The 23020-nt window shown below is 32.9% G+C and overlaps 3 protein-coding genes across 7 annotated transcripts; 1 reads left to right on the top strand and 2 right to left on the bottom strand.

Annotated features, from left to right (window-relative positions):
- The first annotated feature begins 305 nt into the window (after positions 1–305).
- LOC120180765 (sucrose-phosphatase 1-like) lies at positions 306–5271 on the top strand. 2 transcript variants are annotated; one of them, XM_039186055.1, is made up of 9 exons: positions 306–485; positions 573–872; positions 1612–1713; positions 2245–2439; positions 2560–2675; positions 2727–2850; positions 3825–4011; positions 4746–4792; positions 5020–5271. In XM_039186055.1, the coding sequence occupies exons 1-9, from the start codon at positions 426–428 to the stop codon at positions 5107–5109; spliced, it is 1221 nt and encodes a 406-aa protein (XP_039041986.1). In that variant the 5' UTR covers positions 306–425; the 3' UTR covers positions 5110–5271. The 2 variants fall into 2 exon arrangements, with proteins under 2 accessions (XP_039041986.1, XP_039041985.1); XM_039186054.1 differs by having other exon boundaries at positions 308–485; positions 2560–2850.
- A 487-nt stretch (positions 5272–5758) lies between these two features.
- Positions 5759–11509, bottom strand: LOC120180762 (beta-glucosidase BoGH3B-like). Of its 3 annotated transcripts, XM_039186051.1 has the most exons (13): positions 11348–11509; positions 10942–11158; positions 10099–10303; positions 9697–9787; positions 9424–9569; positions 8766–9009; positions 8271–8375; positions 7949–8131; positions 7520–7724; positions 6919–7411; positions 6050–6129; positions 5929–5960; positions 5767–5893 (listed from the first exon to the last, which is right to left on the bottom strand). In XM_039186051.1, the coding sequence occupies exons 2-12, from the start codon at positions 11156–11158 to the stop codon at positions 5953–5955; spliced, it is 1977 nt and encodes a 658-aa protein (XP_039041982.1). In that variant the 5' UTR covers positions 11348–11509; the 3' UTR covers positions 5767–5893; positions 5929–5952. The 3 variants fall into 3 exon arrangements, with proteins under 3 accessions (XP_039041981.1, XP_039041982.1, XP_039041980.1); XM_039186050.1 differs by having other exon boundaries at positions 5759–5960; XM_039186049.1 differs by lacking the exons at positions 5767–5893; positions 5929–5960 and having other exon boundaries at positions 6030–6129.
- A 1904-nt stretch (positions 11510–13413) lies between these two features.
- On the bottom strand, positions 13414–19948 carry LOC120180763. Of its 2 annotated transcripts, XM_039186052.1 has the most exons (8): positions 19433–19948; positions 18098–18265; positions 17888–17959; positions 17322–17435; positions 16892–16975; positions 15510–15647; positions 14045–14272; positions 13414–13832 (listed from the first exon to the last, which is right to left on the bottom strand). In XM_039186052.1, the coding sequence occupies exons 1-8, from the start codon at positions 19898–19900 to the stop codon at positions 13437–13439; spliced, it is 1668 nt and encodes a 555-aa protein (XP_039041983.1). In that variant the 5' UTR covers positions 19901–19948; the 3' UTR covers positions 13414–13436. The 2 variants fall into 2 exon arrangements, with proteins under 2 accessions (XP_039041983.1, XP_039041984.1); XM_039186053.1 differs by lacking the exon at positions 17322–17435.
- Between the last annotated feature and the right edge of the window lie 3072 nt (positions 19949–23020).

Here is a 23020-nt window from a genome sequence, read left to right as displayed (position 1 = left end):
CGAAACCCATTAAATTCGAGTCTCGTGCCCATCTCCTACGTACAACAAATGATCAAAACAAAAATAAAATATTATATTATATTATATTATATATTTTTAAAAAATAATAATTAGGTAACTAAAATAAAAAATAAACTAACTGGTGGATAATTAACTAAATATAGCAGTTTACTCATTAGAGTTAGAATTTAGATGCTGTGTTTACCGTTTACAAAGGGGAATGTCGTCCTCATAGTATTATAATTGACTTTTCTCTTTGTTTGCTTCCATTTTCAATTTTATTTTATTTCCTCAGTCTACAAACACTCATTGAAAAACCCTGCCAATTTCTCCCCTAAACTCTATTTTCTTTCCATTTTAAACAAAAACTTCTCACAAATGTGGTGAGTTTGCAGTGAAACAAGTAACTTAAACCAACACCCGTGATGGATCGTCTCAATGGTCCTCCCCATCTCATGATAGTTTCAGATCTTGATTTCACTATGGTATTCCCAAAAAAGATACCCCGTTTCATAATTTGTAAGAATAATTGAATTTTAAGTGATTTTCCTTGTTCTTTGTTTAATTTCCAGGTCGATCATGAAGACCCGGAAAACTTATCCCTTCTTCGATTCAATTCCCTTTGGGAAGCCTATTACCGCCAGGTTTCTTTGCTGGTGTATTCCACTGGAAGGTCCCCGACTATCTATAAACAGCTGAGGAAGGTGAAGCCCCTTTTGACCCCGGATATAACGATAATGTCAGTGGGCACTGAGATTGCTTATGGTGAATCGATGGTGTCTGATTCTGATTGGGAACACTGTTTGAATCTCAATTGGAACAGAGATATTGTTTTTCAGGAAACTGCAAAGTTTTCCCTGCTTATTCCTCAGGTATGTTTATTATATTCTTCTTTGTTTCTTTAATTTCTCAGGAAAAAAGCCAATTTGGCTTTTGTTTCTACTTTAGCTAAGGATAATTAGTTGTTCCACATTATTTGGACTCGAATGTGAGAATGGGTTTGGGCATGAGCATGATAAGCCTTTTCATGTAGAAATTTCGAATTCGTATCTTTGTACTTCATATTCATGCGCCAAATATCATAAGTTTTTGATATAATTATGCATTGCTGTTTTAATATATCTTCAACCTGCAGATTTTATTTACATTTGGGTCTACCTGGAAGTCTATTAACCATTGGCATCGCTTGCATATTGGCGTGTAGCCATGTAGGGCATAAATGAGAACCTTGGTTCATAACCTATTCATGTTTATCAATTAATTAATACTCTTTAAATTAATAAAATTACGTGGTTCCGAAATTATTAATTTATAGAGGATTTACTGTATTTTGTATATAATACTTCAAGAAAAATGAAAGAGTTAGAACAATATAATTGTAGAAATTTAGTTATAGTTAATCAAGTTTAGCTGGAAATTTTATATTGCTTATACTCTATATTTTTAAAGTTCTCGTGTCCAATACATATGTGGACATAATATATGGAGAAACTTTAGAAAAAGAGTTATATCTGTATCGAATACATTTATGATATTCATAACTGAGTTTGAGTAATGTAGAGGTAAATAACAATCATTATGATGGCTAAGAATTTCATGTTTCCTTTTCAGCCAGATACCGAGCAACGACCTCACAAGGTTAGCTTTTTCTTGGAGAAGCCTAATTCATCAGAAGTAATCAAGGCGCTTTCAGAACGTCTAGAAAAACTTAAGGTGAGATTGTATATTTCCTTTTAATGAAGGATTCTTTAACATGAGATAATAAATCTTTCAGGAGAATGCTTGTTCTTAATATAATTGTTTTATTATGTTATTAGAATTCGGACATGAGTGTAGGATTTTAACATGTGTTTTCATATATTTAGACAATTCTTGAAGGCTCATATATGGACCTTCCACGGTTGGGTTATCTGTCCCATCCAATATGGTCCGAATTTAAATTAAATAATAATGGCTTTGAAGATTTTTCAGGCAGTAGCCTATCCCAGCCCATGAACACTTTTACCCTACTATACTCTACTTTTTTTGGCGTATCCGATACTCATGTCCAACACATCAATATGACGATATATCCTCCAAGGACTCGTATCCGTATTGGACAGACACCTGAGTTCAAGTAACACAGTCCTTACATCCATCCATGTGTTGACTATGTCAACAACAAATATTTTAAGAACAATAAAGAATCTGGACACCATGATTTTCTCATAAATGGTTTTGGATCTTAATTTCTTCTTTTTGCAGCTAGATGTTAAAATAATATATAGCAATGGGACAGCTTTGGATGTATTACCAAAAGGTGCTGGTAAAGGACAAGCGCTTGCATATTTGCTGAGAAAGTTTAAAGCTAAAGGAAGAATTCCACTTAATTCCCTTGTTTGTGGCGACTCTGGAAATGATGCTGAATTATTTACCATTCCTGAAGTATATGGTGTGATGGTATGCTATAGCTCAGGGAAAAAACCCTCAAGAAAATGGAAACCACAAATTTCTTTCAAAACCAGATTGAACTGATCACCACTTAGCAGCTTTCAACCTATTTTTGTTTCTACTTTTCAGGTTAGCAATGCACAAGAAGAATTATTACAGTGGCATGCTGAAAATGCAAAAATCAATCCCAATATATTCCATTCAAGCGAGAGATGTGCATCCGGAATAATACAAGCCATTGGAAAATTCACTCTGGGTCCAAATGTGTCTCCCAGAGATATCTCAGACTTTGGAAAATGCAGAGTAAATTTTTTCAGCCCTGGTTACGAAGTTGTGAAGTTCTATTTGTTTTATGAGCGATGGCGACGTGCTGAAGTCGAGAAGTCTGACCAGATTTTGCAGAATCTTAAATCAAGCTTTGTATGTCTCCTTTCTCTTCCCTTTCAGTGTTTTAATATTTGTTTTCGCAATGAATTGGGATAGTAATGGATAGTATCAATTTAAATATTTATCAATATCTTATTAATTTTTCTATGGATTTTGAATAATATTTGGGTTCAGGTTTTTTAATATTCGAAGCAGATGCAGATATTAACTAGAATTCATTTTAGTTTTCTTGATAATGGATTCAGATATTATTTGTGGTACATTTTTAATTTGTTCTTACTCATTAATTCAAATATTTAGCTAATTCTGATATCTAGCATATTGATGTTATTTGAGTTTAGCTAGTAACACTCGGATTTAGTGCGATTAATAAAATGGATTTGAATTTTAAAACAATTACGCTGGATACAAATCCTTCAAGAAATATATATATTGGACCTGTTACCATCTCTAGCAATGAATTGCATTAACCTGAAAATCTCTGCCTGGATATCTCTGTTTATAGATATGTTTTTGTCTAGCCATGGTACTTGGATGTGAGTTTCCATCATGGGTACATGTTCTATATGAGCATATTAAATTCTTTCACCCAAGTTTTTATATATTTGGAGATTTCTCAGAGGATATCATCTTGTACCAAGCTGCTTGTGTTCAATCTGAGAGAAAAGATCAAACTGTTCAATCTTGCTTGATTAGACTCATTTTATTTGGTAAAACAATTATCTCAACTCTCATGCTTGATTATTTGTGCTTGAACTTGATTTGTAGTTTCAATACTAATATATATATTATATATATATATATGTATGTATATATATATTAAAAGCAAGAAAGTTCAATTTGACTCATGAGCTACTCGAACTCAGCTCGCTCAAGCTCAACTTGAAAATGATCGAACTGAATTAGAAATTATTTTTAACTGAATTCAAATAATTTGTGATCACATGTGTCTCATTTATGTTTGTTGAATTGCTGAGAATTGATTTGATCAAGTCTTCCCTCTCTAGTATCCATTAGGTACTTTTGTCCATCCTTGTGGGACTGAGCAACCAATGAACAAGTGCACAGATACAATTGAAAGATTATATGGGGATAAACGAGGAAAACAATATCAAATTTGGTTGGATCGCGTTTTAACATCACAGGTTGGATCAGATGTATGGCTAGTGAAGTTTGATAAATGGGAGTCAACTGGTAAGATTTGTTTGATCTTAGTCTTTATAATCTCACAATCTTATTCCCTATCAACCAAATAGGCATTTAACCAATGTAAGTTTATCTTAGCTTTTTTTGCTTTGTAATTTGAATATGGATGTGAATGTCTTTGAAGGTTCATATCCCACTCTCATATCCAAATATGTATCAGATATGAACGTCAGGTATAGATTCTTTTAGAAATATCAAGAATCGGAGTACCAAAAGCAAAGTGCCCTTATTTTTCTGTTTGTGATGCTTTATAACTTGTAAAACAACAAGTTGCTCAACATTTTGATTTGGAGGTTGCGTGTAAGCAGAGCCCTCGGGAAATAGTTCACATATTTATGAAAACTGTTAGTAGGCCAACATCTTACCTTTCAGTTCATTATATGTATATCCTTTCCTTTTCCACACAATGGAGGCTGTGACTGAGAATAGGTGGAGTTACAAATGGTTGTGGTCGGGACGATAGACTTGTATCGATTCATTATGTGTATCATGTTCTTTGGGTACAATAGAGGCCCCAACTGAGGATAGGGAAAGGAATCATATATGTTGTGATCTGAACTCTAGACTTGTTAAAATGTCTTCTACTAAAAATGACTGCACGAATTAGCCGAGTTAAGCTCTGGATTCTCTGTGTATTCTTTTTTATAAATTCATTAATCATTTCCTTCTTTTTTCTGAAACATTATAGTTTCTTATAAACTATTTCTTAATCATACTTCCAGGTGAGGAAAGATATTGCTGTCTTACAACAGTCTTACTGACTACAAAGGTATCCCCTCTCCCCTTCTATAACTTATTCATTTCGGGTTATTTTTTTAGTAGTCTGTTACTTGGATTCGGATGTGAGAGTTGGATATAGATTTATACTCGGGTTTTTATACCCACGTCCAGATTTGTGTACTAGAGACAGATATTAGATACAAATACTTCAAGAAAGACAGCAAAATATTAATAGGTATGGGTTTGATAACCAATATTCTTCGTCCTGGGTTTCAGCAAGCTGAAGAATCCTTCACATGGATGCACATACATCAGACATGGTTGGATGGCTTGGAAGCAAAAGACCAATCCGTTTGGTTTCTCTAGCCTGCAACCTGCCCATGTAATTTACTTTCTTGTCTTGGGACTGAAAAGTGAAGTAGAAAAATGATTTCGAAAAATACGTATAAATTATTTAGTTTAAGTTCTATGTTTTTAACATTATTGTAAAAAATTGACTTTTAATAGTTAAAATGGCGTGATTGTATAGATAATGGTTGTCGATGTGGTGTTACATCGAAATGATGTCATTTGGGTTGACATTTTTTTTTATTAAATTGGAGTAAGTATAAGGTAATATTTATTTAAAGATAACTCTCAACATCTCGACATTGAACGTTCACACCCCTAGTATCTATGATCCTTGAACTTAGATCCTTAAGGAATAATAACAATAATTCATTTACTACGAAAATTATTTGATTCACGTGGGTCGTATTATTTTAATGTCCAAAACAACAACATTTTATTAGTTGTATTTTTTTCTTCAAATTTGAACCAATGGAGTTGTTATCATCCCAACTTGGGAATCCTTGATAACTCTCTCCTAAGTTTCCCAACATTTAGCAAAAAACTTGTTAATTTCTGAAATCATCTAAGAAATAAAAGACAAAATTGCAAGAAATAAGTGTGCGAAAAAGTAGGTTGCAAGTAATTTATATAAATAAAAATTGCAACATAAAGGGGATTCAGTACGTTGGTTGATAAAAAGTTGAAAACAGCAATGGTTTCCACAATTGAGAATGGCTGAGACTGCTACTACCATCACATTTGGCATTGCTTTGAGATCATAAAATGTTGAGCAATGCCTAAACCAATCCGGCCTCGGGTCCAAGCGAATCCTACCACCTCGGCTACGGTGTTTTCAAAATCGAACTTTCACTAATTTAGCTATTTCCCTGCAAAAATTTTCGAGCAAATTCATTGATAACTCGAATGAATATAAAGCTTTAAAAAGCGAAATACGTTCAAAAGCACGGTATATTACCTGTGAAATAGAAACTCAAAGTTATGGTTATCGTAAGGAAAAACCAGCATGGCCTTATGGAAGCTACAGATGATGTTGACCTGCAGATAACACCGTCAATTAAGGCAGAGCGTTCGATCGAGTCGAGTAAAAAAGGTTCGAGATATTTGAGTTGACCAATTTTATTTTATAATTCGAAGTGAACTTGAATTTTTTTCGAGTCAAATCGAGTTTACAGAATTCGAGTCGAGTCGACTTGGATTTTTGAGTTTCTGTTTAAATTTAATTACAAATATTTATAATATTATGATATTGTTTAATTCCAATTTAAATGATTTTTTTATAACCTTATACAATACATATATATTTATTCATATTTTTCTCATATGTGATATACATATATTATACAGAGTCGAGAGACTCGACTCAAACTTAAAAATCAGTCCACTAATTACTAAAAATTTTGAGTTATTCGAGCTATATTTTACAACTCGATTTGAACTTGAAATTTTTTCAAGTCAAGTCAAGTTTATGAAATTACAACTCAAAGTCAATTCGAGTCGAATCGAAAAAATCGATTTTTCTAATCGAGTTGAATTTTTCTCACCCCTACTATCAACCATGTAAGAAAGGAACATACATGCAATTAATCAGATAATTAGTTCCCGCCAGTTGTTTTTGTTTTTATTGACTCAAATTTAAGTAATGATTCGGATTAGCTACAAACATAAGTTGTTTTTAGGAGTGCTACGCCAGTTTATTGAACCCTGCATGCTAACACAGGACATACTGCATAGGGGCCGATAAGGCCAACCGAGACATTTCAGTCACTGGAAGGAAGTTTTCATATGCATGCATGAATAGTTTTCAAAATAAGTAACGGAGAATACCTTGCCACAATGCTCGCGCCCGTATCGGTTTTAAGTCCGAATCCAAAGGGGAAGAGTGGATCATAGTGTGAATCCCCAACATTCATCGGCAATTGATCAACATTTTTGAACCATGTTCTCGGAAGCTTTCCGCTGAATCCATAGTCCCCATAAAGGACATCAGTCACACCTAGGCCTTCAGTTCCAGGTAACCACGATGCCACTAGAGAATCAATAGCAGAGACATATGGTTCAATCACGATGGGTCTGCCTGAAATCAAAACAACCACACACTTGACATTTCCGCAGACATCGTTAATGATGCTTGGACCTGGGTCTATCATCGTAAGGTTTGTGCTATCGCCTGCGGTCTCGGCATAAGGGGGCTCACCAACAACAACGATTGCATAATCAAAATTGTTTGATTTCACAAAGTTGGCATCAGGGCTTTCACGGTAAACAACTTCGGTACTATGATCAACAGTATATTTTACGGCACCAAGGATTGTTGTTCCTAGTCATGGAAAAAAATATTAGTAAATTTATTGCAAATGAAAACTTGTAAGCTGATTATCCAGGAAAAAAAGGCCAGTCTTTCGAAAGATTATTAAGTAAAGCATACCCCTTGTAGCGTTATTGTCATTAAATCCTTGCCAATTGATTGTCCATCCACCACATTGATAACCCAAATTATCAGCATGGGTACCAGCAACTAGGATCTTTGAAGCTTTCTTCGGCAGGGGCAGTAACGGAGTACTTCCGGCTTTCCCATTCTTCAGCAATACAAGCGATTTTCTCACAGCTTCCCTTGCCAACTCTCGATGTGCCTAGTTAGTAATGCGATATCAAATCATTTATAGAATACGACTTTTACAAAGAGCATTTGGATGATGATTCGTAGCAAATTACTTGATATATAGAAAATCAGAAAGACAACAAATAATTTTACGGAAAACACGGTAATGGATATTAATGTTCAGATCTATACATCCAAAGTCAACTGGAAAGATGAAAATAATCTTGCATGTTATGATATGCTTAACTAACCAACCTGGCTTCCGAGCTCAGGAACTAGACTAAAATCAGCCATAGGGTTTTCAAAGAGTCCCATTGTGAATTTGATTAGCAAAATTCTTTGCACCGCATCGTCAATACGATCCATTGGAATAGCTTTACTATTCACTAGATCAGTTAGATCACCTACGAACTCAGTAAGGTTGTAGGGGACCATGACCTGCAGAACACAAATCATGAGACTCCAAGTCTTAGAATGCATTCATACTGCCAAGATTCGAGTTTACACTAAATTAGTAGTGCAAGAAAGCAGTTATCTTCGATTTTATCTGAAAAAGGTTTATACAGAAGCTACTAACCATGTCAATGCCAGCTTGAATCGCTGCTTGAACGGAGTACGTATAGTTCGAATGCGGTGGTGTGGTGATCCTGTCTATTCCCTGCCAATCTGATATTACAAAACCCTGAAAATCCATCGAAACAACACTTGTTAACAGGAACATATCAAGTATAGCTATAGGTGAGTACTACTAATGGAAACAAATGCAATCATAGCACAATGTCAGCATTTCTTTGTTTAGGGTAATATGTATATATCGATGCATATGAGGAATGAATGTTTACATTTTGAAGCGATGAAAATGACATGCAATGTGATAAGCTGTTAGAAAAGCTCTTTGAAAACATCATAAACACTCATGTCAAGGATTTGATAGATTATTTGAGTATTTATAGTTATATCAAGGACCAAACAGAGAACAGAGTCCTATATCATAAAAAAAATCATAGGATTTTAATTATGTTTTAAATTTGCAAATATTTGTTACCGATTAAGAGCTGTAACAAGGTTCAACCTTAAACTTAAGAGTATTCTTGAGGAAACCAGAAATTAGCTCACGGTTTGCATGCATCTTTTGCCCATTCCAGCTAGAGTAGGAAACCATAACCGACGAAACGCCCTTAATAATAGATTGAGCATAGGCAGGCATGTACATGCTAAGCAACCCATGCATGTCAATCACAGTGTTGTTTTCGTTGATGCCCTGTCTTGTCCCACCATCGCCTATAAAGTGCTTAGCACAAGCCACAACCTTGTCCCTGACAGAACCAAAGAACAGAATAAAGAGGGAAAACAAGATGGGATACTGCATATTTATATACACAGCATATAATATCGAGACATCATTAGTGATGCTGTACCAAACATACGCTGCAAATCGTGTACTATTAGGGAATAACAAGAAGACTACATAAACCATGATAGTCATGGAGCATCCAAGACGAATGAAAAGGGAAAGTAAAGCATGACTGAATATATGTACTTGTCTAGATCACTTGATTTGAATTGTAATAGTATGACAAGGAGCGTGAGGGAAAATGAAAAAATCCATGGAATTAAAAAAAGACACTTAGAAGAATGGCTTCTCTATGTTGGCACCATTAACAACAGAATTCTAAAGAGTATATACAGTTATACAGCAAGAAGTATGTTAACTTGATCATGTTTCATACTTTCCACCGACATAGGGAACCCCCTTGCGCGAACTGGAAGGAAGATCTCCTTGCAACCCAAGTATGATCTCTGTCATCTGTTCCACAACTTTATGATCCTCACTGTAGCTTTCATAACACCGACCCCACCTTGGATCTCTACATACCTATAAAGAAAATGTCAAGAAAAAAGGTTGTATTCCTATGTGGTGAGTTCAAATGCAGAAAGCATCCTAAAAGTATAAGAAATTACTGGATGCAACTGTCTGATCTTATAAAAAGAACATGAATTACCGCAATGCATGGAGCAAAGACATAAGGAATCCCTGTAGCTCTCACTTCAAGAGCAGTTGCAGCACCAATCTTCTTCACCAGCTCAGGATCTCTGCATATCCGTAGTTTTTATAAGATGTTGATAGTTCGTTCCAATGGAGTTTACTTTTGAACTGGAGAGAAACAAAAGCTCAACTCTATCCTTCCTTTCAGGAAAATAATGGGTTTCTCTAATGAAGATATAAAATGATCATTTCATCGAATTGAGACTGTTACTTATGTTGTCCTTTTTATTGCTTCTGTTGGAAACACCAATTCTAAGCTTTCAACTAAAGAATGGAAGGGTAAATAATGCTAAAAGCACAACAAGGTAATGATTCTATGACAAATATCAGCAGAAACCAAATCAAAAGCTATGCTTGCCTGGTTGCTCCGAGCCCCACATTATGTGGAAATATTGTAGCATTATAGACATTGTTGTGTCCATGAACAGCATCAATGCCATAAATCATCGGAATTCCTAAACGACTAGACAGAGATCCATTCTGAAAAGCATTAACCATATTGATCCAGTCCTGGGCACTAGCCTTCGGAAGCGGTTCACTCCCACCACCACTTAACACACTCCCTGTGCAAGAAAAAGAAAATGCTGTCAATTACCGACAGTTAACCTGTGATATCCGGGCTTGCAGTTGAGTTCCAGATACGTATGCTCTATTTGTTCTAAGATATTTCTGCATATATTTGGAGAATCATATCCTATACTCATATCCAAATATGTCTAACATTGTTACTTCAAATAGAATGCAAACTCCTAATCACATTGTCTCTAATTTCTCTACTTGTACGCATGCAATGGCCATGCTATATATTATATATATTTGGAGGACCATACCCATATTCGAATATCAAACACTTGTATTTTAGATCAAAATGAAGAGTAAAGATAATATAGGCCACAACATTTAGAAAAAGAAAAAGGAACAAAAAAGGCATCCAGTAATGAATGATTATATAACTGTGTAAGTTTTACAAAAAAACAATAAAAGTATGATTATATAATACAAAATGTATGTTACTTTCTATACGTGGCAAAATAATATTGACACAAATGTATTTAAGGTAACTGTGAAAAAGTTGTGGCCAACCCCATCAACAAACAATAACCAAAGCTCACAAAAAAGTGGTAAAAATCATTGCCAGACACAGCAATCAGAACTATAACAAAGGATAAAAAACTATGAAAATGAAGGCGAAAACTATTACCAATGGAGTAATCTCTCATTATCTGTTCAGTAGCAACACTTCGATCAATCTGGGTCATTTGACCAATCTTCTCAGCTAATGTCATTCTGGACATCAGATCCTTAACTCTAACAGCTACTGGTTGCTTGGGATCTTTGTACGTGATAGTCTCGGCTCCCACCACCATTGCTAACCATAGAAACCCCACCGCCACCAGATTCACAAAACTCATCCCCATCTAAAAAAAGGAACAAAAATCCCAGTATTTCAGAGACGATGAACTTTATAAGCTATTGAAGTTTTGTCGGAATCCAAACAAGACTGATGAGAGACAAGCAACGTTGTTAGCAGCTACAGAAACCAAGAACACAACAGCTCCTACTACATTGGCTTTAAAAAAGGGAGGAAAAAGAAAGGGAAATCTTACATATGAAAGCAAAATAATGATACCCTTTTAAGCAGAGAGCACCAGAGAGTAATGTATCAGTGAAAGCGCTTTAATTTATGCTTTTGGAAAATGAGAAATTGCAGTAAAGTTTTGATCTTGGTTTTTGGCTTTTCTTTTATTTGAGAGAGAATAAATAAATTATTAAAAGAGATTGGGGACGGTTTCTTTTGTGTTTTTCCTGAAATATATTGAAATAAAAATTTATTTTATTATTGATTACTATTTCATTCACCACTGGTGGATAAAAACATGGAATGGAAATCGGATCGGTTGAATAGAAAATTTGATACCTCTTTGAATCTATTATAATTTAGTGTATAATTTTTTTATTAATAATTCTCAGCTATTTAATATTAAAAACTCGCACCTCTGATATTTACAGTACTTTAATTCGAAATCAATAATTTCTTTAATTATAAATATGATAATAATCAACCAAATTAATAAAATTATATAATAATAAATTTTAAATTATAATAATCAAATAAAAGTAGGCGTAGTTAATCTTTTTAAGAAAAACTACTTCATTTTAAAATACAATAAAGTTTCAAAAAGAAAGCTTTTTTACTTATGAATGTGATAATTTTTACTAGTATTTGTTATTTATTTATTTTAAGATTTATTTAAATAAAGAGTTTTTAAATTATTATTTTATTTTTAAGAGAACGTGGGGAGTGAATTGGTGGGGTTTAAAACAGTTTAGAAAGTCGTTGAAAAGTGGGGGGTTTCACCACCTTTCTTCAAATCTTGGCTCTACATTTAGTTCATCTAATCATCTTTTTTACTTTGTTTTTAACCGTTAAATTTGCCCATTTACTTTGAATTGCCAACTATTACTATTATCACTAGGAATTGGAGTTGGGGCCATACACACACTCACATGCATCTCTAATATTTAAAATTTTACCTCGATTGTCGTAGTAATTGAGGATTCAATAATTAAAATTTTAAGTTGAAAATTTGAGGATAAATTATAATGGGTTAAACTTATTTAGAATTAAGAGAATTTATCAATAAAAAAGAATTAAGAGAATTTGTGTATTTACATGTTTTTCTATTAACATATATATATATATATATATATATATGTTTTTCTATTAACATATTCATTTATATAAAATATATATTTATATAATTTGAACTTCTAAATTTTATGTTTGTTTATGTGAATCTTTTAATTTGTTTAGTTTAAAATATATATACAAATTAACCTCATATATCTTATGACTGGACCTAGTTATTTTGGATATTTAACATACAAGTATCCAATCTTTATGGATTGAGACAAAAAACCATTTTTTATTACTCAAAAAAAATTGAATACTCGTATTTTCGGTATTAAAAAATTGCAGGAAATCAGTTTTAATCACTCTTACAATCACCTCACCCATTATATATCATCAACAATTTTTTAGAAAAAATTAATCATGAAAACGAAGAAATGATTGTATCAAAAAATATTCTATATCAGTATACAATCTATATGAACCAAGTAACCTCATTATTAAATAAATTTTTATTATCATGAATGTAAAGAGTATGAACGTTTAATATTAAATGGTTAAGAGTTATTTTTGAACATTTATACTACCTCATACTCACCACATATTAATAAAAAATTATTCATTCCAATTATGATGTATAAATTTTCTTAAAAATGATTATTTAGTGTCTATTATAGGTAATTGTTAATGGGAAAACATTTATACCAATAAATTTATACTTTATTTCATTAATAGATTTAATTTCAATGAAATACATTCATTATATATCAATAAAATAAAATAAAGAATGAGAATATTAAAAAAAATGTATTAATCGCTGGTATACGTTATATTAACCGACTAATCCATATCAGATTTTGTAGATGCCTATTATGAGGATAACTCTTTTTACTCCACTTACGAATGTCATGATTCAGACCCCTGACCTTGTATAGAAAATTTGATAAAACATGAAAATAAAATACTATTGGTATGAAAATATAAATTTTAATCAATAAGAAAATACCAAAAAAAATACTAGAAGTATAATACCGAATTTATTTATGTTTATAATAAAATAAAATTTAGATTAAAGAAGCAAAAGGCAAAAATGAAGAAAAACATCCGCCGTTGCATATAAGCAAACTTCCAGAATCTAACCTGTTTTTTAGGAACACATGATCAAACAAGCTTTGTTGCGACGCCTGCAAATTATAATCGTCCATATCATATCTATTTCTTCGTATGATCTTCGAATCAATGTTGATCTTCCTGGTGTCTTTCTCGAAACCTTTGACATACTTTTTAATGTCTTGTTGGAGCTCGCATATCGGACGTGGCTCGGCAGAAAAGGAAAACCGGAATTTTCGACTCCATTCATTATCGGTACTGTTTGGATGGAAGAGGTATTGAGTTTGTTCCATGCTGCTGTTACTGGCTGTTAAATCCAAAGGATCATGGCCTAATGTGATTCGACATTCCTGCAAACAATATAGACAACAATGTATTTTTTTTAATTGCATTTTCTAAGTACAAAGCAGACCTCGACAATATTCGAGTTCTAGTAACATTGGTTTTCAGAAACATAAACCTCAAAATCACTTGATTTGCCGATCAGTTAACGCATCTGGATTTAAAAATAATGAAAGAATAACATAAAGAGAAATACTAAAATATGAAGAAAAAAACGAACCTGTGTATCATGGAGATAAATACTAGGTGGATTGGTGGCTGGAATGGTTGAATTTGCATGCGGAAAAGATACTCCATCTACATCGACGGTGCCCACACATTTGAGTGGCGGATCTTCGACTGATGAGAAGTCAGAGCCGTCAAATGTTGATAGCGAGACACACTCATCGAAAAAGGCAAGGGCATCGTCAGTCAGACATTTTGATATCTTCCTTCTCTCAATACTAGACTGTCATCATATTTAAGTAGAATTTATTTTAGAGAGCAAGCAAAGAAGCAAACTCAGAGACCAACAACTTATCTGCAAAATTTTCAATATAAGGATCAACGAAATCAACTACTTGCATGCATTCTCTTTTGCAAACACTGTCAGTTTAATTGTTCATTTTGTTTGAAGCAAACGTGCCGATAGATATTTGGATATGGAAGTGAAGATTTGATGCCTCCAAATACATGGGAAGTCTGGGAAAATTCAAACATAACCAGGGGCGTATATAGGCCTAGGCTATGCCCACCCCATACTAAAAAAATAAAATATAACTTTAATAAAAATATGGGTAAACTACCTATTTGGTCACACACCTATTATTTAGTTTTTGTTTTGGTCATCTAATTTTTCTAAATCATACATAATGTTACATTGTAGTTCTATTTTGGTCACCTGCTATTAAAAAATTAAAGGTGAAGCTGACGTGTCACCGTAAGATAATTCTATGTCAGCATTGAAAAATAATAAAAAATGTCACGTCAATATCACTATAAATTTTTTAACTGAGTGACCAAAACAGAACTAAAACATAACATTATGTATGATTTTGAAAAACCACAATAGTTGAGTGATCAAAATAGAAACTAAGTAATAGATGAGTGACCGAATAGGTAGTTTATCCTATATATATATATATATATATATATATATATATATATAAGTTGTATTAGAAAGTTATACATTGGTCCAATTGATAAAATTTTTAGATTCAGCCCAACTGATAAAAAAAATTGGATTCGCCAATTAACATAATTGTATCATAAACACTCATTCGATCCTTGCATCTAAGTCTGAGTAACAGAGAACATTAATGCTATGAATGGATTCATCAGTGAATATTTAGAATTAACACTAACAAAATAGGAAAACCCAAGTAAGAACTGTTACCTAAAATTTCTAAATGATGCAATATGCGTAAACTGCAATGGAAGTTACTCCGAGTGAAAATGAGATTTATACAAATGAGAATGCATAGTTATAGAACAGAATCAAATGAATTCTCTTGGACAAAGAACCCAGTAAAACTGCATGAAACATTATCTGAAATGACTATAAGAATCTGGAAAATAGTTTTCTTCCAGTAGGACTGGTCCAATCCACATCTGAACAATTATAGGCATGCACCAGCACATATAGTGGTTGATATGTAAAATGTAAAACTGTGTCGGACAATTTAGTCTCAACTATAAATGCTTACTTTTCTTCGTGGACGAGATTTCTTTGTGCTAGGAGCCTTAGCATCTGGAAGCACTTCCTTCAAGATCCTACTAAGCTCCATGCCCCGGTGTTCCTCTACAGCTAGGTCAGCTCGAAGTTGTCTGGCCCGTTCTTGGGACTGCAAATGTAAGGAAATACGAAAATATATTAGTTAAATATTGATTTAGCCACTGTAACATACACTAATTGGATTTGGTACCTAAAAGAACAAAATTGTGTACTTTATGTACTTGAACTTCCATTCTGTCAAGTAATTTGGCTCTGGGACTAAACATCAATAATAATTGATTGAGAAGGCAAAAACAATCAATCTAATCAGGACACATTGGCAAAAAATCATAGCCGTCAGCGAATTATCTTGTGGGTCCCTTGCCACAAAGGGAGAGGGAAGGAGGTGGAGGAAGAAGCAAAAGCCGTGGGCCTTTATGGCCAACCAAAGGCAGATGCACTGCTGATCTGCCTCAGACATCCAGACTGAGATGGACTGGCACAGTTTTAAAAAAAATAGAGGAAAAGGTGAGAATTTTCTATATAAAAAAAATCAACCACGTTGAAAATTGATACCTAATTGCAAATTTTTATTCTCTATATACCAATATGTTCAAAAATTTTCTTAACCTATGACAACCCGCACACACCCTACAGACGTAACTGCTCAAACTCGGAAGGAGAACAACATTCCCTTTTACCACGAGGGCATTCTCCATAGCATTCCTTAATATATACTGAGAGGGTAGAAAAGAATATAACAGAACAAAGATAAGAGAGTTTAAAAAACCACGGCATCACATACCGTAAAGCAATGTTAACTTATTCTTTTAGATAAGAACTAGGCATAAAGAAAATTACAAACGCCTTACAAACATGCCAGCACCCTTCCTCGCCTCTTGTATATCCGCTTCTCTTTAAATGCTACCTAATTGTATCTCATCACTCCTAATATAGCAACAATAAATGAGACTGGCCTACTTTGATTTTTTTTTAGATAAGAACTAGGTATAAAGAAAATTCCAAACGCCAAACAAACATGGCAGCACCCTTCCTCGCCTCTTGCATATCTATTTAACTCAAATATCACACGCTTCTCTCTAATGCTACTTTGATTTTTCATTTTTCTTTAAGTACTCATATTTGAAACCCTTGTCTAATGGGTTTCCAGATACAAATACGTGGATCTAACCCTCCAAGTACCGTATACTGAAAACTGAACAAACATGTGTCATATGCATGCTAATCCGACACTCGCACCAGAGTCTTGAGTAATATTGATTTGCAGCCTTTACCTCCCGAATATGTGTCTGTTTGTGGCATATAATGCTATAACGGATCTAAAGGAAAGATGATTGCAAAGAAGAAAACTACCTGCTCGAGTTTTGCGGCATATTCATGTTGTATGTCTGACACTAACTCGACCACATCAGTAGTTGGATTACTCCTCCTGATAGCCTGAAATCATAAGAATCAAGAACAAATCACTGACTGGAATACAGCTCGACCTATGTACTAGGTAAGCTTGAAGAACACAGTTAGAGAAGCTGTGACTGTGAGCAAAATTAGCTGATACCAAAATCAAGTATTTACTTTCTTTTCCAGACGATTTACAAACTATTTTACTCTAACCAAATATGAGTGTTGAATACAGCTATGTTTTCTTTGTATTAGGAGGGTCATAATTTACAAGAGCATGTGGAGAAAAGCGGCTCCAAAGACAAAGGCATCCTCGTGTTAATGACTTGAACTCATCTATTGACCCAAAGGAGAATTTTGAATCCAAGAAACCAAAATAACTTACACATTGAAGCTCATTTTGGATGTCGGAAATAGCCCGTCTCACTTCGGATTTAACAGTTCTGTATATGTCACTAGCAGCAGGAGCATCTCCCACCAAATTATCCCCTTCGAGTGACTTGAAAAATAAGGCAGGACAAAGAAAGTGTTTTAGCAGATTTTGACATGTAAACTAATAAACTGATCAGCTTTGACAATCAAATATTAAACACTTCTTAGTCTAGGATTCAAACACTTAGCTGGAGATATGGTAATAACAGTCCAGTTTTAGAAACAAATTACAGTTACCATTCAGTATTATGATATTCTTAAGAACTGAAAAGAAGATGAATCAAACGTCATAGGAAATCGGATTCTACAAATTTGGATCGATTTGGTCCAGGTTTTTAATTCCTCAGCAAAAAAACTGAATAAATGTTTTTATATACTATCCAGTGTCAGGACTAGAACGGAACAAAATTCAATTAAAACAGTACTGATTTTAATTTTTCTCACTTTCTTTTTCCCGGCCCTAGCAGTGATTAAAACTTCCACATACTACAAATTGATTCAAATTATCCAAAATCTCACCTCCACAAGTTCTGCTTCTGAAAAAGAAATCGTTGAGATCAAATCATTCCATTTTGCGGATTCTAATCGAGACTAAATAAAAAGAGAGGAAGAAAGGAATCATTATCACATCATTGCAAAGATAGATCCTTCCTTATTTGCCTTCAATATCAAACAAATCTTTCAAAAACATTTTATCCAGAAACAGAAAAAGGTCCACAGGATTAGTACCAAACTTGTAGGAGAATCCAAAGGATCAATATGCTTCGGCTGGCCTGACTGTGACAAACTAGACGTGCTTTGAACTAAATTACCCTTTCGACCATTCCCCAATGTGGCAATTAAATTACCTTTATTCTTGGATTTCATCAGGGAATTACCTTCCTGCTCCACCTCACTCTGCCCAAATCAAGAAATATCAGTAAAAAAGAATTAAACTAAAAAAAGGAAATGAAAAAGTTTCTCATGATTAACCAAACCAGCTCAATCCAAATTAAGTTGGACAGTTCATTCGGTATAATCGAGTTCATCTATTTAGGAAATATATTATTTACATTGTTTTATAAAAATTAAGTATAAAATATAATATATAATAAAAATCATATATTATGTTCTATAACATAATTAAATTGAAAACATTGTACTTGAATATCAGTTTTACATTAGATAGAACTAATTCCTCAAATGTAATTTATTTCTTTTACTAATTACTTTTCCATTTCAATGAGAAAGAAAAAGAAAAAACTAAGTAAAGAAAACGAGACATCGAAAATAGTAGACATAAGAGGATCACATGACACAAACATAGCATGAAAAAAGTGAAAACAATACAAACACAATGTAATATCATGAAAACAATGCAAACGCACAAGTATTCAATATATATATATATATATATATATAATGAATTACTAATGTATCAAAATTCTATATAAATATAAAATATTTTCAACCTATGAAAAGCACGTTAACTACAAATTCATATTTGATATCCTAGGAAAGGATTTCAAAGAACTTATGTAAAATACATAACAGAACATATATGCTCAAATTTTCAGATCTACGCAATATTTTGATTCAATTTGGAAAAAAAAAGATTGCTATATTTTGTATTTAAAAGGGAACCGAATTCCATAGATAATTGATTCAAACTAACCTGAACTAAATCCATCAGTTCGGTTCGGAATTTATTTAAAATTTGGAAAATATCCTTTTAAATAATGTTTCTAAGTTTTTTCAGTAATTTAAATAATAAAATATTCATTTTATGTTATAAAAATTCAAAATAAATAAAATTCGGTCCATTTCAATTTGAACAACAACTGTCTTTAAGTTATCAGCCAAAACTTAATATATTTTACCGTTACTTGAATCAAAAGCAAGTTGATTTCCAAAAAAAAACTCCGAGCCAAAGTGAAAGGAACACTAGAGAAGTACAGCTATAATCAATATTCGGTTTTCTCAATGTTTTCTCAGCCCTACGCAAAATATTCATTCAAAATGCTTCTATTTGAAATTAAATTGAAAAGAAATCATTTTTTAAATGGAATTGAAAGTCAGCAAAACCTCAGAAGTAGTGAAATGCGTTCTTGAAAGTGGAGGATTACGGGAGACCGAGCGACCACGTCCCCTTGTATCCACAACGGACAAGCTCCGAGACAACTCCTTGCTATTCCCCGAACCCGACCCGTGTTTTCCATCGGAGCCAAATCTGGAAACAGATCTGCCTCTCTTATTATTATAATCATCAGCGGAAGTAGCTTTGGGCTTCGTTTTGGAAGTGATTCTGGCGGATTCAAGGACGGAATTTCGGAACCTAGCTTCGCCATCGTCGTCGTTGCTGTTTCTGTTGTTGTTGACAAAGAGAGGATTGTCTCTTTTAATGGAGAAGTCGGAATTAGAGATTCTTGAGAAGGCACTTACGCTTCTGGATCTCCGAGGAGGAGCTGCCGCAGCTCTTTTGGAAGAGTTAGACGATGTGGAGGACGACGAGGGTGTTGGATTCCCTCTTCTTAAAGAGGATTCAAACGCCATTAATCTTTTCTTTGGGAGGAGTCGATAAAAACGAGAGTGGAAGCAGGGACAAGGGATTCTGTTTTTTCCCCTTTTTAAGCATCACAATAAAATAAAGGAAAAATAATAATTTTGTCATTAACTATAGAGCAAGTTTAATATTTAAATTATAATTTTTTTCCTGTTTTGGTACTTAAATTAAAGGAACTGTATATATCACTTTTTATAGGTAAATTTATCATTCGTTACTCAATTATATTCTCACTCTTATTTTAGTCATTAAAATTTTTTAAATTTAATAATTTAAATTTCAAATTACTCTTAATTTCATCACTCTAACTTTTAATTTTGTTTTTTTTATTTTAATCATATATTAATAAAATAATAATAATAATAAATGTCATAAAAATATTAATAAAATAAATTAGAGTGATTAAAACATAAATAATTTGTAAGTTGAGTAGTTAAATTGAAAATTTTTAAACTTCGGTGACTAAAATAGGAGTGGAAAGGGATGAATGATGTAATTCACCAATAAAAAATGTCACATATAGTCATTCAATTAAATTTTTAACGACAAAGTATCGAAATAAAATCTAAACTAAATATTAAATATGATTTTGAAAAAAATAAAACTTAATTAGTAAAACGGAACAAAGATAATAATTTAAATACTAAAATTGTAATTTACCCTTTGATTTTATCAGCTGCATTTATGTAAGCTACTACTAGATGGCGCTCGCGCTATTCACATTTAAATCTAATAGCACGTGCGGCGCCATTTAACGACTTGAATTTAGATCTAAAAATTACCGCTACAAATTAGAAATTAAAATGAAACAAAAGAAAAATTAAATGGAAATTAATTTAAAATTTTAATTGATTCAACGGTTTAAAAATTGTTCGGTAAAGTTTATATCAAATTCTGTAGTTCGATCCGTTATGTCCTTTTCCCATTGCTCCGTGCATAATAACAATGAAAAAGATGACTGTAACTGTAGTTGGACATATCTGCCATATGGGACTGTTTAAAGCGGACATTTTCGGAACACAGGCTAAAAAACGTAGGGATGGTTATTGGTAGGATCGAATTGAATTTTTAGCTCATTTAAATTTAATCCGAATATTTTTTTTATACACATGAAAAAATCAGAAAGTTAATATCTTAATTCACCCTCTCCATTCTTATTTGCTTCTAACGATGCCAGCAAATCAGTTGGAGGCGTCTGCAATATAGACAATTCATTGTCTCGTCATAAAGCCAGGTTTGCCAATTCAACAGCACATTTATTTCCTTCGCGCCAAATATGTCGTACATCTACTATCCATCCTTCTTTAAAGATGTTTATGCATTTGTTTATTAGACCCATATCCACTGAGACATTCATCTTCTCGCCTTTGAAGAGATCCACAACCCACTTAGCATCCATCTCTAAAATCACATTCCTTAAGCCAAAACTTTTTTCTAAAATCATACCCTACCGAGCCCCCCAAATTTCAGCGATCAAGCTGTTCACTCTTCCTAGTCGCAGCGTGAATCCAACTTTCCAATCCCCATTATTATCTCGGATCAAGCCTCCTGTAGCTGCCAAACCTTAACTCATTTTGTAAACACCATAAGTATTTAAAATCCATCTTCCCTCAGGCGGTTTTTCCAATTAACCCAATACGAATCGTTTATCATCTTTCTTTGGGGGGTTGTCCAGGCTTTCTCTATATCTCTAGCAAACTGTTTAGCTTGCTTAACTACTTCAAACGGATATGTTCTCGTGTCATTGAATATTCTATCGTTTCTGCTCTTCCACATACCCCAAATAGTAACAAAAAACAAGGGACCCCATTCTAAATCCTTTATTCCGGGTTTCTTTGAAAGACTATTCGTTTTTAACCAACTTTTGAAATCCATCAAGCCGAATTGTCTATCATGGTCCCACGCTTTCAGATCTTCCCAAACGATTCTTGCTATAGGACATGATCGAAGAATGTGATTTATCGACTCAACTTCGTTTCTACAAATTTTGCAGTTTATGTCTTGAGTCATGTTTTTCTTGACTCTAACTTCATTTGTATTCAGTTTGTCCAAGTAAGATAACCAAACGAAAAATCGAATTCTCTCGCTAGTCTTAGTACTCCAAATCCACTTAAGATTTTCCCCCGTTGAACCTCAATCTCCATGTTATTAATAGTTTGGTATGCTGAGTTTACTGTAAATTTGCCATCCTTGGCAAAACCCCATGAATTTTTGTCATGTTCCTGGATGTCTTCAAAATAGGAATCGGAACTCTTTTAATTTCCTCCCTTGTTTCTTCAGAGATCAAATGTTGTATTTCACGGATGTTCCACGATTTGTTATCCAACTTTTACAAGGGTGAGCATTCGATTGAGTCGAGTCAAATAAATTTTTTTTGAATTATTCTAGTTGACGAGTCGTATTTTATAAATCAAACTTTACTTAAAAAAAATTTAGTCAAGTTATTCGAGTTTCTATATTAATTTTATTATAATTATTTATAGAATTATGATAAAGATTGGTTCTAACTTTTTGACTTTCTCTAACAATGTAAGATATATATATATATATCATATTCTTTTCTCATTATAATATTATTTAATATATCAAATAAATCTAAAATTATGAAAATACACTCATAATATTATATTTTAAATAAAGTATTTTGAGGGTAAAAATATTGATGAGAGTATAAAAAAATCAAGGAATTGATGCAAAGAAAAAATTTGTAAACCATTGCAATCAAAAGATCAAATTGAGTAAAATGCAAAGTTAAGGGACTAAATAAAAAAAAGGGTTAATTTTTTTGTAAAAATAATAATAATTGAAGTTACATAGATATTCTATAGTGGTATATAAGCATGTGGTTAATACTTGGTGAAAAACAAATTTAAAATACATGATGATTTGAAGAAATAAGAAAATTATGAAAAATTGAAGGACTAAATTGAAAAATAAGAAAATTGTTAAAAAAAAATGTGAAATTGAAAGGACATATGTATTATACAATGGTTTAAAGCATGTGGTTCAAATTTGGTAAAAAATTGACTTAAAATGAAGGAGAAATGGAAGGAATAATGAAATCATAGATTAAATCGTAAAATTATCAAAATACTTAGTCAATTTTTTGG

This window comes from Hibiscus syriacus, unplaced genomic scaffold (assembly GCF_006381635.1).
Source record: "Hibiscus syriacus cultivar Baekdansim isolate YM2019G1 unplaced genomic scaffold, ASM638163v2 tig00112501_pilon, whole genome shotgun sequence".
Lineage (NCBI taxonomy): Eukaryota > Viridiplantae > Streptophyta > Magnoliopsida > Malvales > Malvaceae > Hibiscus > Hibiscus syriacus.
The sequence above is the reverse complement of the archived record's forward strand: the minus strand, read 5'-3'. Positions and strand labels throughout refer to the sequence as shown.